The sequence below is a fragment of the Canis lupus genome, chromosome 1, assembly GCF_011100685.1.
Source record: "Canis lupus familiaris isolate Mischka breed German Shepherd chromosome 1, alternate assembly UU_Cfam_GSD_1.0, whole genome shotgun sequence".
In the NCBI taxonomy this organism is placed as follows: domain Eukaryota; kingdom Metazoa; phylum Chordata; class Mammalia; order Carnivora; family Canidae; genus Canis; species Canis lupus.
The window spans coordinates 13280369-13299703 of record NC_049222.1 but is presented as its reverse complement, the minus strand read 5'-3'; the positions used below and the strand labels follow the sequence as shown (position 1 = coordinate 13299703).

At 47.4% G+C, this 19335-nt stretch overlaps 1 protein-coding gene across 2 annotated transcripts; it reads left to right on the top strand.

The window, feature by feature from the left end:
* The first annotated feature begins 764 nt into the window (after nucleotides 1-764).
* SERPINB8 (serpin family B member 8) lies at nucleotides 765-14238 on the top strand. Of its 2 annotated transcripts, XM_038525838.1 has the most exons (7): nucleotides 765-857; nucleotides 4922-5099; nucleotides 6445-6582; nucleotides 8273-8390; nucleotides 10411-10553; nucleotides 11879-12031; nucleotides 13834-14238. In XM_038525838.1, exons 2-7 carry the CDS (start codon nucleotides 4932-4934, stop codon nucleotides 14236-14238), a joined length of 1125 nt encoding a protein of 374 aa, XP_038381766.1. In that variant the 5' UTR covers nucleotides 765-857; nucleotides 4922-4931. The 2 variants fall into 2 exon arrangements, with proteins under 2 accessions (XP_038381766.1, XP_038381767.1); XM_038525839.1 differs by lacking the exons at nucleotides 765-857; nucleotides 4922-5099 and adding an exon at nucleotides 7571-7656.
* Nucleotides 14239-19335: the final 5097 nt, after the last annotated feature.

Sequence of the window (19335 nt, the reverse complement as noted above, 5' to 3'; positions counted from 1 at the left end):
CCCCGGATCGGGTCCCACGTCGGGCTCCCCGCATGGGGCCTGCTTCTCCCTCTGCCTGTGTCTCTGCCTCTCTCTCTCTCTCATGAATGAATAAATAAATAAAATCTTAAAAAAAGAAAACAAACAAAACTGGTCTTTAAGTTACTGTATTTCAAAGCGTTAAATTAAGGTTAAGACACATATTGGATCTCGTGGATTTCATTAGATCTTGAAATAACTTTTTGAGTACTTAAAAATGTGTATTTCTAATAAATGTTTTTCTTATGTGAAGTGTTCGTAGCGTTTATAGTAGTACTTAGCCTATTTGCACATCTAAGTCTGAATACGGATGCCAGAGATGCATGCTCGGGACGCTGCACTGAAGTCCTACCAAAGCAGTTTGGAAGCCACGGGCCCTAAGAACCTTTACCCTCTGGCCTTGCTTTTGGTAAATTTCCAGAGTGGAGGGTCGCTTTTTTTTTTTTAAGGTTTTATTTATTTATTCATGAGAGACACAGAGAGAGAGAGAGAGAGGCAGAGACCCAGGCGGAGGGAGAAGCAGGCTCCCCGCAGGGAGCCCGACGCGGGACTCGACCCCGGGTCCCCAGGACCAGGCGCGGGGCGCAGGCGGCGCTACACCGCGGAGCCCCGGGGCCGCCCGTGCACCCGCTCTGGGCTCCTGCCCCGAACACGGAGCGCGCGGCCCGGGACCCAGGCGACCGCGGGGAGGCGCTGCCCCCCCTCCCTCCCCCCGCCCCCCGGCCGCGGGCGGCCGCACCCCGACGGCTGAGTCCGCCCCGGAAGCCCGGCCCAGGTCGGGGCGGCCGCCAGCGCGCAGCGAGCTCGGGGAGCAGCCGCCGCGGGAGCCGGAGCCGCAGGTACCGGGCGGAGGCGCGCGTCCCCGGGGTCCCCGGGCGGGGGGGGGGGGCGGGGGGCGGGGGGGCCGTGCCCGCGGGGCCGGGGAGGCACCGAGCCGGGGGGGGGGGGGCGGACACGCCCGGGCCGGAGGCGCCCCCTGCGCTGCGCGGAGCCCGCGGGAAGGCAGAGGCGCCCCCGACCGGGGAGCCCCCCCCCCCCCCCCGGAGCCCGCCCGGCAGGTGCCGGTCCGCGCCGCGCCGCGCCCCGAGGAGGCCGCTCCCTCCCTCCCTCCCTCCCTCCCTCCCTCCCTCCCTCCCGCCGCGCTTCCCTCCTTCCTTCCTTGGCCCGGTTGTCTCTTCCGGAGTCTTGCCCTCACCTGGCCTCCAGTGGCCGCCTCTCCTCGAGGACCCGCTCCCTTGCCTGCTTGCGCCTGGTCTGCGGCCCCAGAATCAGTTGAAGGGACTCCCGGCTCCCGCTCCCGCTCCCGCTCCCGCTCCCGCTCGGGGTGAGGCCTTGGGGCGCAGCCGCCGCCGCCGCCGCCGCCTGTGCTGCCTTCCCGCCCCCCCACCCGCGCCCTCCCGCTGCCCTGGCCCCTGGCACACGCCCTCCCCGTCCCCAGGGGCACCCCTCATCCTTGGCCCTTATCTTCTTCCTCTTCCTACCTGCAAATACTGGAAATTCTTAAAAACTAGGCGAGTCGGGCACCTGGGGGCTCAGCAGTTGAGCATCTGCCTTTGGGTCAGGTCGTGGTCCCCAGGGCCTGGGACCCCGTCCCGCAGGGAGCCTGCCTCTCCCTCTGTCTGTGTCTCTGCCTCTCTCTCTCTCTCTCTCTCTCTTTCTGTGTCTCATGAATAAATAAATAATCTTAAAACAACAACAACAGCAACCTAGGTGGGTTTCCCCTGTAGGCCTCTCTGTACCTTGTAGGTTCATCCCATTTGCCTAGGATCTCTGGCAACCTGGTGCTAATGGCCCGGATCTCTTGCTCTGGGACTTCTCCGGGCCTCAGGAACCGGCCTGGATTCAGCAGCACCCCTCCCTGTCTCCCTCACAGGTTCCTAGGTACCCAGGGGCTCTGCATGGTCTACACATCTCAGATGGAATGTATCACCTTCCTCATTCCATGTGGCTCCTCAGATAAACCTCCAATGGTTCATGGCCGGCCCAAAGTGTCGATTAGCTAGGAGTCTGCTAAAAGATAAACTGAGGCATATTGAAGACTTGAGTTCACTTGAGCGCAGATTAGTTCGAATGGGGCAGCATCCCGTCTGGCCTGGCAGTGGGAGGATCCGAGGAGCTGTCCAGAATCGAAGACTTCTAAGCAGAAGGGGAGAGGGACTAAGGAAGTTATCCTGGCAAAACAGAGGGTTGGTTATTGCAGTTATCTCCCATTAGGGGATGGCAGGGGACTGTCAGCAGGGGACCTCACTAAGCGGCTCCTGATTCACAGGTTTAAGATCCCATTTCGGGGAGAGCCGAAACTAATGAAGTCAAGACTCCGGATCTTTGGCTGAGCATAAGCAACTCCACCTGGGGCCTGTTGTCTTGTTTTTGGCCAGCCTCAGTGTCATCCTTGACTCCTGTTCCGTGTCCCTCACGTGCCCCTCATGTGATGGGTCACCCGGCCCGGGCAGTGCCACCCTCCACCCTGTCCTGCTCGTGCTTCCTCCCTGTCCCGCAGCCGCTGCTCCATGGCAGTAGGCAGCCAGCAGCTTCCCCAGCCTTTTTCCAGGCTCAGTGGTGAGCCACCGAGTTTCTAAAATCCAGTGTACTCATAGAAAAACATTTGTTTAAAAACCATACCTGGCTTTCCGGACCATAGCTCAAGGTCAGGCTTCTTGTCTCCAGCCACCCTGTGTCACGCGACCACAGAGAGCCAGCGCCCCCACCCCACATCGCCTGCCCTGCACCTCCTGCCACCTTCTTTCTCCCGCCAATCCCATCGCCGCGGCCTTAACGTCACCTCCCCCTTCCTCACCTCCCAGAAGCTCTTGCCCAGCCCCTGAAAGCCAGCTCACCCCTCGCCTTCTCCTGAGCTTTTTTAAAGAGAATTTATTTCACTTCTCTGTGGGCTTCCTTAGGACTTTATAAATGATCCAGTTACAGAGCACAGGGATGGCTTGAAACCACCCATCTATGTTTTTGTGGCTCCCTATAGGCTGGAAATCAGACCTTTCCACAATATTGTGTTCTTATGATGCAGTGGGATGGTGACACGGGTACCCAGAGGTGTTGTTTCATATCATGTTGAAATTCATCCCTTTTTAGATTTATATCGGGCAAATTCCTCTTTGTTTCAAGCCCAGCCCTCTCGAAAGCTTAATGTGCACATGAGATTGGGTCATCACAAAGTAATGGGGCATCACGAGGAAAGAGAGTCATAGGGTTATCCTGTTCCAGCTCCTGCCTCTTTATGGGTGTGACCTGGACACACCCCCGAGGCACCCTCGGGATAAGTGTGTGCCAGTGTGTCATCGCTGATGGATGGGGCAGACGCTGATGGGAAATACCCTGCTACTGACCAGCACCTGCCCACGTGGAAATGCAATGAAGGAAGAGGAAAGATGGAAGGAACCAGAAGAAGGCATTTGCCATTAGGAGCAGTTAAAATGTACAGTTGGCATTGGTGTGAATTTCCAGTACACTCCTTTGCCTGTTCAGGCAGGACCACACACACACACACACACACACACACACAGCACTCACACGCAGCCGCCTAAGTTTAGGCTCAGGTAGGATCAACTCCAGAGTTGTGTCTATCACCTCTGCTTTACCTAATTCTCTCCTCCTTCGGATCCCTTTGGTGCCACCTGTGCTGGGCCCCGTGCTGTGCAGTTTGCGTCTCCCTCGGGCTCCTAGCTGTTCCTTTTCTGAAAGTCCTCCAATGCCAGGCGAGGAAATGTGCGGCCAGAGGTGGCCTGCAGGCAGGCTGGACACTGCTCCCTCATGGGACTTGGCCACTGCAGACACATCAGCGTTCCCACACCTGCAGCCCTCGGGTTCAAGCCGAGCAGCTGAAGGTTCTGGAGAGGCTTCCAGAGAGGAGGACAGTGAGGAACTTCCACTGTTGTCCTCTAAGAAGTGACCTGTGAAGTATAGCATACCACTGTGCAAGCTTTGCCACTATTCTCTTGGTTGATGTTGTATTGATTGATTGATAGATGGATGGATTTATCCATTTATTCATTTTGGAGAGAGAGTGTGAGCAGGAGGAGGGGCATAGTGAAAGGGAGAGGATCTTCAAGCCAAGTCCCTGCTGAATGGAGCCTGACACAGGGCGGGGGGCGGGGCTTGATCTCAGGACCCTGAGATTATGACCTGAGCTGAAACCAAGAGTTGGCTGTTTAACCTCCCGACCCACTCAAGCACCCCTTGGTTGATATGTTACATCATTTCTTTTAAACCTGAATTTGCACTGGTTGGGTCTGTTGTAGAATCTATATTTAGACTCCAACCTTATACTTTTTTTTTTTCTTTGGTTGGTTGGTTTGACATCACCCTTTTTTTTTTCTTCCTAAATCAGAGACATCTTCTATCTCCTCTTTAAAAGAAAAGCCTTAAGAAGAAGCTTTCAAGGAACCAGTCAACCATGGTTGAAACAGTTGTCTCCCTGTCCTCTTGCACCCACTGAGCTCCCCTTTGCTCTCCTGCCCCTGAGACATCCAGGAGACCCCCGCCTCACCCAAGGCCTAAGGAGATACAGTTGCAGGGGCAGAGTCTGTGTTCCTGCCTGCATTCCTTGATCCATGGCCTCGTGTCATTCTGACCTTTGCTTCTCTTGTTGCATCTCCTTCTCTGGCTCTGAGCCTCCTGCCTTCCTCTTAGGAGGACCCAGGAATTACGCTGAGCCCACCTGGATACTGGAGGAAATCTCCCTGTCTCAAGTCCTTGATTCAGTGAATCATATCTGCAAGGCCTCTAATGCTGTGCCAGATAACAAAGGTTTGGGAGGTTGAACGTGGCTGGCTGTGGGGGTGTGGTTATTCTTCTGGCCATGCCACTGACCACTGACAGGGGTGCTGTTGGCCAGATGACACAACGGTGGGCTTGGCTGATGTGCTTCCGTGTTGTCCTTCTGATACAGACCTTCCCTGATGGATGATCTCTATGAAGCAAATGGCAGTTTTGCCATCAACTTATTAAAAATGTTGGGTAGAGAGGACAGCTCGCGAAATGTGTTCTGCTCCCCTCTGAGCATCTCCTCTGCCCTGGCCATGGTCTTCATGGGGGCCAAAGGAAACACCGCTGCCCAGATGTCCCAGGTATGTGTGCCTGTCGCAGAGGAAGAACAATGGGTCGCTTTTTTCGGTTCTTTCGCAGAGCTGGTCATTTCATACGTGACAGCAGCTGATGGAAGCCAGGGCGGCTGGCAGGTGGCTGGTGGGTGGCAGGAGGCACCCTGGTGAGGGAAAAAGAGCAGCTGGAAGCAGAAATGGGAATTGTTTCAGAACCTGCAGCCTACCTTGACAGCCCACCTACAGGACCTTGACCAAACGAGTCATTATGTCACTTTTGCTACTAGATCCGAGCATCAATATGTGATAGCAAAGTGGTGACTTTGGTAAGTCAGGTGAGCTATAATTCTGTCCCACGGGAAGTCTGAAAATTTCACCTTTGTTACATTTTAGATTTTTGCTAACGTCAAATACCCAATTGAGATGTAGCTGTTTGAACGAACTTTCTGTTACATGGGTTCTTTCTAGGGTATGATTAGGCATAAGCACAAGAAGAAAGCACCACAGTGTGGACTTATGTCTCTGAAATCATTGAGAAGGAACGTGTAATCTGATTGAGCTGAAACGGGTCCCCAGGACCTGAGCTACAAAGGCAGTAGTGGCAAACACTTTAGGGAAGTAATCTCTAACCTTTTTGTTAGCTTAAGTTTCTCGGACAGTCCCAGAACATGGCCAGTGCCCAGGACTTCCCCATTGATAGCAGGGGTATGTGGGCACCTTCTGGAAGTGCCCTTGGGGATGGCAGCTGTTGGGGGGGGGGCGGGCGGTGGTTTCTTCCAGCTGCCTGGAGGAGGGAGGCCTTGGACGAGGGCCATTGGGAGACAGAGGAACAACCTTAACTTCCACTCTGACTTGACATGGAAGTCACAGGGTGGTCTGCAGAACATCTGAAATTGCTGCTGACGTAGTCTCTGTTGATTTCTGCTCATTCTTGTCTTCCCTGGGTCATGCCAGATTCATTCCAGCTACCTATTTGTTCTGTTGTGTCTCACTCCTGAGTCATCACACCCGCCTTTCTAAGTGGGTCAATCTGCCAGGGCGGGTGGTTTGCGCCCTGGCACGATTTTGTCTTCCAGGGGACATCTGCCACTGACGGGACAGCTTGGTTGTCCTAGCTGAGAGGTCCTCCTGACATCTAGTGGTTAGAGGCTAGAAATGCTCACAATCTCTTAAAACACGGAGAATAGCCCCCGCAATGAAGTATCTGACCCCAAATGCAACAGCGCCCAAGTGGAGAAGTGCTGTGGGAGAGTTAAACCAAACCCCCTTCAAGATGGGGGAGCCGTTGTGATCTTCAGCGCAGGGGTTGGTTCTTTGTGGGAGCAAGATGGCAATGGCAATGTTACAAGGCCCCGTCCTTGTCTGTTACCAGGCGCTTTGTTTGAGCAGAGACGGAGACATTCACCAAGGTTTCCGGTCGCTCCTCGCGGAGGTTAACAAATCCGGCACTCAGTACTTGCTCAGAACCGCCAACAGACTCTTCGGAGAGGAAACATGTGATTTTCTTCCAGTAAGTTGTACTCACATATTGATGTCAAAAAAAAAAAAAAAAAAAAGGCAAAAAAAGATAGACACTGCAGAAGAACAGAGATAAAGTATAATTCTGGTGCCTTAAATGTGCCCAGAATTGTAATCTTCTGTAATTTTGAATTTTATGATTGCCTCTAGTCTTTTTAAAAGTTGTTTTTGAGAGATTCTTCCCAAATGTCAACCTCAATATGTGCATCCTCCTGCACCCGGACCTGCCTCCCTGCCCCTTGACCCCCTATGCCGCAGTGACCACATCGTCTCCTGTGTGTATACAGCTGTCCCCAGTCTCACCTCTGGTTGTTGGGTGGTTCCTGCAGGGCCAGTCTCTCAAGGCCTCTTAAATGTGTCCCCTCTTCGAATCACCGCCACCACTGCCTGGGTCCAGTCCACTCTCACTGTATCTTCTACACCATTAAATTCTTTCCTGATGGATCTCTCCAGTCCAGCCAGGTTCTTCCATACTAGTGACATAAGAGTCTTTTTAATTAAAATTGGTTCATAAAAGTGAGGCTTTAAGTCTGTGCACTTCCTATTTACTGAAGCCTATCATTCCCAAGCTCCCCAGTACAGTAAAAGCCTGCCATCACGCAATAAGTGAGGGCCAAAAAATTATGTTGCATACTCTGCAGAGCGCGGCGACTTCAGATCAATGGAGTCATCTGGGCAAACCCTGCCATCTTCCTGGCCGGCAGTTCTAAGGATGCCTCTGTCCGATTCAAATACATCCCTGTCCTGGCTGCTGTAGAGGTCACCTGTTTAGGGCTTAAGTAGCATTGGAGAATGTTCTGGGTCTTCTAGGACAAGCACTAATGATCCCAGGAATCTTCTGGTTAATTGATGTTCATTTTTGAACGTCATCCTCCTCTTTGAGTATTGTAATTGGGGGATCTTGGGGACACAGGGACTCACCTCCCCTTTTTGTCAGTTGCTTGGCTTCTCTTTCTCTCCACCTTTTCTTTCTTCTGTAGAAGCTAAAATATTTGAGGACAGGAGATGGGCGGAGGATGGGAGCCAATTGCCAGGCACATTATATCTGAAACCAAGTTTTTGTGAGGTGAGTTATCTTTGGGTTTTCGCGCATTGGGTGTAGGCCCTTCCTGACTTGAACTTGCATTTCAGAGCTCATCCCCTGCCACTGTTTCCCCTAATCCACCCCTCAGCCCTGGCGCCCCCGGGTGTGATCTAGGCCTATCCAGTCCACTCCTGGAGGATCTGTTTCCACTATGGAGTATTCTCCATCGTTCACAAATTCAGACACTGTGGTTGGTGTTGGTGATACAGAAACAGGTAAAAGGAAGTTAGAGTGCCTGGCAGACAGAACATCAAACAGGAAGTCAGCATGGAGCAGAAGCATTGGACAGGACCATTCATGGGCTGTTCCATGCATGCCCACCACCATCTGCGTTCTCGAAGCCTTTGGAACTATGTGCGGACCTCTGTCGTTTCTCCCAGTGGCCTGTGAACCAGCTGGGGGCCAATGTCATGTGTCCTCCCTGGTGTCGGGCCCCAGGCAGGGGGTCAGCCACGGCCTCCGCGGTCTGCACATTTTTGCCAATCGCTAACAGCGCAGGATGCCCCACTCAGAGGTCGTGCTTGAGGGGGAGCATGGTGACAAGTTTGTTGACGTGGGACCTGGGCTGAGCAGGACAGACCTGTACTCGTGTTCGTAGGCCTACAGGGAATCCTGCCAGAAGTTCTACCAGGCGGAGCTGGAGGAGCTGTCGTTCGCCAAAGACACCGAAGAATGCCGGGAGCACATAAACCACTGGGTGACAGAGAAGACGGAAGGTGAGAGAGGCCCACCAGCCATGCGGCTTGGGTATTTTTCTCAGGTTTATGAGGTCACGGAGTGGTCATTTCCAAAAGCTACATCAACCGAGTGAGAATCTCAGACCCTCTCCCCTTCTGGATTGTGCTGGAAACTGCCTGAGAAGTGCTTCCTGTTTGGGGTGGATGAACTGGGCTGGCTCAGAGGTTGGGACTGACACCAACCCCGTTCTAGCAAGCTTTTGAGAAAGAAACAGGGATCTGCTGGGGGCACCGTCTATACTCAACCTTTCGTCGTTGTAGCTAGGGAAATAGACTCATCAGCACCATATGGATTCACTTTTTCTCCCTGACTGATGGTTCCTTTGCTGATGGTCCCTGTCAGCCTTCTTGGTGAGGAGGGAAAGCCCTCGTCGTGCCCTGAGGGCAGGATGATGTTCGGGTTAGGTTGAGGCTGAGATGGGGCCACATTTCACGTCACCCCCCTGTGGTGACGAGGACAGGCTAGTCTTGTCTATGGGGCTGTCCTCCCGTTGTCACGTGACTGTGGTGGAATTTGCTTTCAGGGCAAGAGCTTCTCTGCTTTTGGTCCAGATTCTGGAAGGGCAGCTCATGAGGAACCTGCAGCCTCCCCTGCCCAGACCACCCTCTGTCTTAGCAGGAATCCTTCTGCCAGTGCTTGGCTAGAGTTCACAGGGGAAGGGCATGCTTTTAAGCACTCGGAGTACCTGACACAAGCTAGAAACTTCTAGAAGTGTATGTATGGGGAGGGGGGTGTTAAATCACTTATTTCTTCATGTGCTCACCTAGCCTGCATTAGTACATCCGTTCTTTTTTTTTTTCTTTTAAAGATTTTATGTATTTATTCATGAGAGACACGAGAGAGAGAGAGGCAGAGACACAGGCAGAGGGAGAAGCAGACTCCCTGTGGGGAGCCCAATGTGGGACTCGATCCCAGGACCCTGGGATCCTGGGATCCTGACCTGAGCCAAAGGCAGACGCTCAACCACTGAGCCACCCAGGCGCCCCATATCCACTCTGTCTTTATGGTGCACCCACTTCATGTCAGGCAGCAGCTGAACCCACGATTGTACTGAACGCCAATCAAATAATGATCGTGGGAAGGGTACAGCCTCTCACGTCCTCCTATGTTATATGTGCAGTGGTCTCTCGCTTTCCCGTTGATCCAGCACTGCTAGCACTTCACTTGGGGATGCCAGAAACTTCTACATACATCACACTCCCTCCCTACATTACTCACTTCCTCTTCATCAGATTGACTACCATTGTGTTTCCCCAAGATATCAGCGCCATAGGGGACATTGGGCATCACCTTGTCCCTGGTCTCATTGGATAACTTAATTCGGGCCCCTTTATTGCACCCCTTAATCCCGTCCCCCCATTCACTGCCTTCAGGAGGGCTGCTTTCATCCATTTACGGGTCTGTATTCTTTCATCCTTCAGAAGCTTCTCCTCGCCTAAGTGAGATTTGAAGCTTAGCATAGAGCAATTTTCTCAACCAGAGTCAGCCCCCAGGTGACGTTTGCCAATGGCTGAAGACATTTTGGTTGTCACAACTGGGGAAATGCTACTGGTGGAACATCCTACAATGCCCAGGACACTTCCCACAACAAAGAAGTACCTGGCTTACAATGTCAGTAGCGGCATCAAGGTTGGCAACCATATAATTAGAAGCAAGACTCTTGGGCTATTGTCTCGGCTCAGCCATTTGCCACCTATGTGACCTTGGCAAAATGTCAGGCAAATGCCTTGACCTGAATTCTAGATCAATAAATTGAGGGCAAAATGATAGCTGACCTGCCTGCTTCGAGATCGCTGTTTAGGGACAAGCAGTACATGTCATGTGTGGGCGCAGCACTACATCCCATCGCCCTTTCCTCAGACAGCCAGGAGGGCAGGATTCCAGCCTGGCTATCAGCCAAGCCAAGCTTCATATGTCAGGAGCATTGTCAGAAGAGAATGTTTATTCCCCTCCCTTCTCCCCCCAAATAGCGATAAACTTCTCTCATATTCTTTGCAGGGAAGATTTCAGAGATCCTGGGTGCTGGGACGGTTGATGCACTGACTAAGCTGGTTCTCGTGAATGCCATCTATTTCAAAGGGAAATGGCATGAACAGTTTGACAGAAAGAACACAAGGGGAATGCCCTTTAAAATCAACCAGGTAGGGAAGTATTTGTTGGATGCACTGTTACTTCCCTTAATGTGATATGCTGGGAAAGATTGTGGGCGAATAGGAAAAATAATTGATTTCATACTATATTTCTGAATGAATTTCATACCCCCTGTATATTTTTTGTTGGAGAGGGGAAGAGAAAAGGTAAAATCATTTTTATATTGACAGTTTTGTGTTCACATCCTTTGTAAACTGATTCGTCTGTCTTTGGGCCTATTATTTAGATCGAAAGAAAATGTCCTCTAACCCTTGGCATTACGTTTGTCCTGAAATATCACTATATTGACGTAGATACCTTCTTGCAATATCAGTGACAACTATGCCTATATATTCACTTATAATTCACAGCCATACAATTCTGAACACAAGAAAAAAAAGTGTTAACAGATGTTCAGGCTAACTTTGTCTTTATTTTTAGAATTTTTTAAAAATAAAAATTGTATATAAGGTGAGTGAGATGATGATTTGATGTAAAACATATAATGAAATAACTGTTGTGGTCAAGCCAATTAACATACACTTTCCTTACATGGTTACCGTATTATTTTTGTGATGAGAGCACCTGAAATCTACTCTCTTAGCAAATTTCCATATTCACTACAAGTATTAGTAACTGTAGTCATCATACTGGACATCAGATCTCTAGACTTAAAGCCTAACTTTAAAAACACTTTTGTCCCTTCACTGTTAAGTATGTTAATAATTGGCGTCAGTAGCAATTAGCTTGAAATTTCACTTGCATCAACTTGATGATAGGATATTGCATGCAGATTTAAAAGTCTAGAATGCATTTGATGCAAGCTTTAGAAATGGTGGACACAACAAATCTCGTCAAGGTCCCCTCTCCAAGAAAACCAAAGCCATAAGGCCAATCATATAATTGAGCAATAAAAATATAAGTCTCTGTGGCCTATACATCTTTTCTAACCACATCCTTCAACCACGAAACCTGATTTTTAGTTAATTCTCCCCTTAACTTGGATAAATAAAGTTTAACTATAAGGTTGCTAGGAGTGTTTCTCTAATGCATCTTTTCAGAAAAGAAAAACGCAACTTCTTCTGGAAGTAATGTAGGGTTTTGTGTCTCTCTATTCAATTTTATTCTCTCTCACTTGGTAATGGTTGATCTGCTGGGACAATAGCATGTTGTATTCGATACTAATATGTAAGAATGAAGATTTTGCATCTATCAGCATAATGTGCAGAAATAGTAATTCTCTGTACCTGGGGGTTCTGCAGATTAGATAGATCTTATCTTTAGTAAGCTGTGCTCATTTTCCAGCAATCTGATTTTAGTTTCGTATTTTCATTAGGAGAGAAAGACGGTGCAGATGATGTTTAAGCAGGCTAAATTTAAAATGGGGTATGTGGATGACGTGCACACTCAGATCCTGGAGCTGCCCTACGCGGGGGAGGAGCTGAGCATGGTCATTCTGCTGCCAGATGACAACACCGATCTCGCCGAGGTAAGCCCTTGCCAGGGAGTCTGAGCATCTGCGGAGACAGCTTGAGCCCATTTTTTAATGTTCGTCCATCAGATGGCATTTGAGGAATTCCAGTTGAGGGTTTTTAGGAGTATTGAATGAACAGCATCTCATGTCTTGGTGAACATCTGTTTGCATTTCTGTTGAGTATGTATCCAGGAGTGGAATTGGGCGAGGTCACATTCTGATGAAGCTGAGAAGAGAGACTTCAAAAATTCTAAGAATGCTATGCTTCTTTCTGAAGGGAGGGGCTAGTTGAGGTCCCAATAATTATTGAAGTAAAGTACTAGGCATGGACAGGGATTAATCTGGGCACTGTTTCTTTTCTTTCTTTCTTTTTTTTTTTTAAAGATTTTATTTATTCATTCATGAGAGCACAGAGAGGGCGGCAGAGACATAGGCAGAGGGAGAAGCAGGCTCCCCTGCCAGAAACCTGATGCAACACTCCATCCCAGGACTCCGGGATCACACCCCAAGCCAAAGGCAGATGCTCAACCACTGAGCCACCCAGGCATCCCTGGGCAGTGTTTCTCAAACATGAATGTGCATAGGAAACTCCTGGGTGTCTTATTAAAATGCAGTTTTTGATTTGGGGCTGGGGGGGGCGATGGTCTGAGATTCTGCATTTCTAACAAGATTCCAGGTGATGTAGATGCTGCTGGTCAGGGACCACACTTTGAGTAGCAAGAGGCTCAAGTACAGCTGAAGAATTTTCTTTAGACAGGAGGAGGGGGCTCTTTTCCCATGAAAGAAAAGGAACGAGTTCACAGTGGGAGGAAATAAATTTGTAGGTAGGTCCTGACCAGTAGTGTGCTTATTATCTTGGCTCTCTGGGGATGGGAAAGGCTTCATATATAATGTTGCATCTGGTTCCCTTGGTGTAAATCCTCCCATCTGGCTGAGTTTAGGCTACTGAGGGTCTAACAGTTGACTCCTGCCAGAGATACAAGCCGGCACCAGCACACAAACGCACAGGATGACGAGGGTGGGGCCTGCGCAATTGCCCTGGTTTCTCTTTGGAATCAAGAAAGCTCTTGGCATGAGTCGAGGGTGAGATCTGTCACAGCTGCTTTAGAAGAAAATTAGGAGGGTCTGGGAATTCGAGCTAACACCCAAACAACCATCACTATAGAGGAGCATCTGCCTGGACTCCAGGTGGTGAAGAGAAAGGCGAGAGGGGTGGAAGCCCCTTCTTCCTTTCTTTCTTAACTGTGGCTAAACAGAGTGAGTGACGGGTCTTGGAGGCTTTGAAGCGAATGCCAGGGCAGGCCGAAGACCAACAAGAATGGCAGAAGCCACAGTGTTGTTGAACTCTCTGTTTCTGCTCTCACCTCCCCAGAAGCTGAGTCTTCCTTCCTGTTCAGATGGTCCCTGGTCTTCCCACTCTGGCCCATCAGAGTTCTGAGCCATTCTCTGTCTCTTTTGTCAAACACTCTCTAATTCACGCTGACGTGCATCACACACATACAATCACTTGGTTATGAGAACTTGCCAAACTAAAAGACACTTGAAATGAGATTGGTACAGATAAAAAATAACACACACAAACAACAACAAAAAAAACCCCACAACTCCCCTGTCTCAGGTGTTTTTTGGTTATTTTCTTCATATAGCCATAAAGCAGGGAGAAAGATGAGAATTTGAGGGAAAAGCTTGGTATGTGTACAAGAGGAAAGTCTCTGTACATTGTCTTGGACCAGGACTCATCTCGTTGTCTGTCAGGGGGGTGGTGGGTGCCAGGCTGTTGTTTCTACGTTTTAAGATTTGGCTCCTTCTTACGTCAGGTGGAAAAAGCACTTACGTATGAGAAGTTCAGAGCCTGGACAGATCCAGAAAACATGACTAAGAACAAAGTTCAAGTTTTCCTTCCCCGGTTGAAGCTGGAGGAGAGTTATGACTTGGAGTCTTTTCTTCGAAGTGTTGGCATGATTGATGCATTTGAGGAGGCCAAGGCGGACTTTTCTGGAATGTCAGCGAAGAAGAATGTGCCGGTGTCCAAGGTGGCACACAAGTGCTTCGTGGAGGTGAATGAGGAGGGCACGGAGGCGGCGGCGGCCACGGCCGTGGTCAGGAATGCTCGGTGCAGCAGAGCCGAGCCAAGGTTCTGTGCAGACCACCCTTTCCTCTTCTTCATCATACACCGCCACACCAACAGCATTTTGTTCTGCGGCAGGTTCTGCTCCCCGTGAGGAGGCACGGCGGCTGTCCACGGCCCCCCCTCCTGCCCACCTGGCCTTCGGGCACATTCCTTTTGACCGAACTGCTGTGGTCATTTGAATGTCAAAATAAAGCGTGTGTCCCTGGGAAGTTTGTGAGTGTCCTTACCAAATATTCCGTGGCCCCTGCAAAAACTGAGGCGTCAAATGTGTGAAGTTGGGGGCTGAGAAGGCTGTGGCTGTACTAGAAGGTTCGGGCAGCTCCTGGTTCTCATCGATTCTGCCCTCACCTACCTATCAGAGGACGGCCTGTTCTCATTTTTGCGGGTGCCCTGAGGAGCATGACAAGGATTCGGGAAGCAGCCCACTGAGTGCTTTCCCATCCTGCAGTGACCTCTAAGCTCTGCTCACCTCCACTGCCGGAGGCCAGAGCCTGGCCCCACTGTGTCCACAGCCAGAGGTCAACAGCACAGAGCAAACCCTGCAGCCTGGGTGGCTGAGATGAGGGGCCTCTCCCCTGTCAGTGTCACAGAGACCACCTGCACGTCCCACGGTTCACACTGTCCCCCGTGAAGACAACTTCACATGGCCTTGCCATAAACCTTCAGACCTGAGCTAGGAGGCAGAGCTTGGAACCATGTAGTGCCATATAGTCTCCTCCATTCCCTTTCCTTCTGAAGCACCCCATACACACACACCAGACACCTTCACGTGAAGCACCGGCCAGGAGCAGTGTCCCTCTAGTTAACCACATATGCTCACGTGTGGCTCCAGCACATTGTACTTATGCATGGGCCTCCCTATGGTATTTTTTGACTTAAAAAAGGATTTGTAGAAGCACCTGGGTGGCTCAGCTGTTGATTAGAGGTGAAGCCACAGGACTAGAAAGCTTGCATCTTTTAGTTTTAATCTCATATCCACTTCTAATTTTAAAAAATCTATACCTTTATTGTGGTATAATTTATCCAGAATAAGCTTTACATATTTAACATGTTACAGTTTGATAAATTTCGACACATGTATGCACCCATGAAACCAAACCGAGGAACTGGTGGGCAGGTCCCAGGCCATGGGAAGTCCTGTCAGTTAGCCCTCTGAGGTCTGTACAATGACAATGAGCTAAGGAGACCTGTCAACCTTTACTCAGACCTCTTGGATTTCCAAATGAAGGAGACTAGGGTTCAGGTTGAGATCCCTCTGTCCCCAAGGGGATCAGAAACACTGTGTCCAGGTCAGAGTTCAGTGGTCTCAAATCTCTGGGCTGGGGGTAGCTCAGGAAGTAGAAATGTTTCATACCACAGCTGTTTATACAGCTGAAACCTGGCCCAGATGGGGTCTCAAAACTGCATAGGTCCTAAGAGGGCCATTCTACATCCCAGGCATAACACTCAAGAAACTAATATGAAAAGTGATTATGTAACAGGACCCACTTCATAGAATTGTTGAGAGGACTTAATGGGTACATAAATAAGTTGGAACAATGGCCTGGCATAGTAGTAGCCAACATGTAATGGGTGACTATCATTATTAGACAAAACTCAATAGCATTTTTGGTGCATCTAAAAAGCAATTGTTAGAAAATATAGTTAATTATACACTAAAAAAAAAAGTTCTCAGCAATAGTAACTTAAGATAAGCAAAACTATTATGTTGAAAATTAAGAAATGGTGGGTGCTTGGGTGGCTCAGTGGTTGAGCATCTGCCTTTGGCTCAGGCCGTGATCCCAGGGTCCTGGGATCGAGTCCAACATCAGGCTCCCCATAGAGAGCCTGCTTCTCCCTCTGCCTATGTCTTTGCCTTTCTCTGTGTGTCTCTCATGAATAAATAAATAAAATCTTCTTTTAAAAAAAGAAAATTAAGAAATTCGATTAAAAGTAATTAAAGATGGCCAAAAGAAGGAGACATTTCATATCATGAATGGAGAGACCTTGAGTTGAAAGGTCATCAGTTTTCCCCTACTTGTCCTATAGATGTAACATAATTCGAATCCAAATTCCAGCAATGTTTTCTGTGGACCTTAACAAGTATACTTAAAAATTTATACGAATGAGCAAAGGGCCAAAAATACCCAGCACACTTCTAAAGAAAAAGATCAAGTTTCAGAGTTTTATAAGGTTTTAATAATATAGTGCAGTGTTTACACAGGGATAGACCAACAGATTAATAGCCAAGAAGCATACTCATTCATATATGAAAATGGGAAATGGGACAGAACTGGCATTAGAGGTCAACAGGGAAATAACAGCCCAATATAATGTGCTGGAACAACTTCCTACATAAAAGGAAACAAAATTAATTATTGAGAGATTAAATACCAAAATCCAAAAGCCAAACTTTATAAACTTTGCAAGAAAATATAGCAGAATATTTTATGACTTCAGGGAAAGAGATCTTAAAGGATATCTGAAAAGCAAAACAAGGCAAACGATTGACAAAATCAACTACATTAAGATACATGTGCTTCAAAATACATTTAAAATACACCATAAAAATTATTAAAATGTAGGCTTAAACCAGGAGATGGGAGTTTAACATATTTAACCATGAATATGTTATAATTTAACATATTTATATGTTAAATAATAATAATAACATATTTATATGTTATATAAACATATAATGTTTAAATATATATGTTTATATATTTTAAATAATAACATATTTATATGTTATAATTTAACATATTAATGGTTAAATATGTTATGGTTAAATATGTTAAATATACAAAACATATTTTCATATTTTCATGGTAAAGTCCGTAAGAAAATGACAAGCCAATGGAAAAATGGGGAAAGACTTGAAGCTACTTCACAAAGAAGAAAACAGAAAAGATCAATAAACATAGGAAAAGATGCTCAATATCATTAATGAAAGCAAATTAAAATAGAAATGAGGGGTCAGAAGGATGTGTGACCATGGAGGAAGGGCAGAGCAATGTTGTTGGCCTTGGAAGATGGAGGAGAGGGTCCTGAGCCAAGGAATGCGGATGGATAGGCTGAAGAAGGTAGGGAAGGGGATTCCCTAGAGCCTCCAGAGAGGAGTGTACCGTGGGTACCTGATTCTAGCCCCACTGAGACCTGCCTTGGACTTCTGACCAGCAGAGCTCTCACATCATGAATTCATGTTTTAGATCTTCAAGATTGTTAAATAATTTGTCACAGCATCAACAAGAAACTAATAAAGTATTCAGCACTGATGCTTTTCTTTTGCAAATGACAGAAACACATTTCTGTCTAACTTAAGAAGAAAGTAATTTATTCTCTCCTATCAAGGTTAGAAAAATACCTGAGGAATAACTAGGACGGTAGACTCAAGTGTCTTGGGCTCACTCTCCATTTCTGACTTTGTTGTTTCTTTGTGTGTTAGATTCCTTCTTTCTCTCCACAGAACTTGAGGTGGATCTTCATCCCTCAACTCATCATCCATTGTTTGGATTGACCCTTTTGTCACTTAGTTATCCTAGAATGAACAACAAGGACAAAGGAGCGAGGATGTACTGAGTCCTGGCTTCTTGCAAAATCATACAGATGAACCACAGGAAGTTATTATAATATGACGGTTGGAAGATCACCAAGTGTCTGCTTTCTACCCGACCTGTTTTGGCCTTAATTGGGCAGTGATATGTGTTAGTTCATGGCTTTGTTCCATCAATCAAAGATAAACATGACTAGAAAAAAAAAAAAACTAATTTAAAGTAACATTGATGTGGTCATTTAAAAGCATTTGGACCAACAAAATTATTACAAGTGAAGGTTGCCTACTCTATTGGTTTTCTTTTGCTGCCTTGATGGGTGACCAGTGACTCAGAGTCTTGAGCAATGTGGATTTGTTGTCTTGGGTTTTTGGTAGGTCAGTAGACTTGGCTCGTCTGCACCAGTCTTGCAAGGTCCACGTCAGAGGACTGGCAGGGCTGCCTGCCTCCTTTGTGGCTCTGAGGAAGAATCCATTTCGGGGACATTCAGGTTACTGGTGGTTGAGCATTGAGCTCCACGTGGTTGTAGAAATAAAGTTCTTGTTTCCTTGTTAGTGGTCGCCAGGATCTTTCTCAACTTCTTGGCTGCCTCCTTCTTCCATTTTCCAAGTTAGCAATGGTGGTCCACTCCATCTTGTGCTTTTGTAGAGCAGGAAAACTTGACCTCTACCCATCTTAGGTTTTCACTGAGACTCTTTAGCAAAAAGACAGATTAACAAGGGAAAAACAGTTCACTGTTGCATGTATTTGTATACACTATGCCAGGCATCCCACTGCTAGTTTGCTACTAGAGAAACTAAATGTTCAAGAAGTATGTAAAATAATGTTCATAGCATTATTAGTCCTCATAGTAAGAAAAGATGTTAAAAAAAAAACCTCGGAAAAATGTTGAAATATTAAAATGTATAAGCTATGTTGTATTCATAGAGTGGAATCAGGGTCATCACCTTGCTTAGCTCTGGGGCACTATTCACATTGTTAGCACCTTTCATATAGATCATAATGTACTGGTGTCTTTCGGAGGCTGTACAAATTTGTATGGAATACCATATATTGGGGAAAATGAATTAATCACAGCTATCAGCATAAGGCATAATGCAGAGCAAAAATAACAAGTGTCAATTGCCTTTGCACAAAGTTAAACAGTAAGCAAACTGATCATTATCCTGTTAAAAGATACATACATGTAGTAAAGCCATAAAAAATAAAGGAGTTCTTAATGCAAAATATAGGATACTATTAAATTCAGGGCAGGGAAAGAATGTGATAAGTCAAGTCAATAGGAAACTTCGAAGTTATTCATGATGCTCAGTTTCTTAAGCCTGGTAGTAGATATTAGATGTTTATTAAATTTACTATTAATCTTTAAATATGTCCACTGGTATATCCATCGTGTTGTACGCATGATACATTTCACAGTAAAAAGAAATTTAACAAAAGAATGGAGAAATCATGGTATATAATACAGTATGATAAAAAATGCAGTCAGCTAAGAAAATAAGACTATTAGGTTTAATAATCAAACTAAATGTAACTTCCCTATCAGAAGACAAAAATCTTTCAGACTGAAAGTAAGGAACAGTATTTAACCAAATGTGGTTTTTAATGATCATATCTCAAATAAAGTGACATAAAATGAGCAAGGATATATCAGGCAA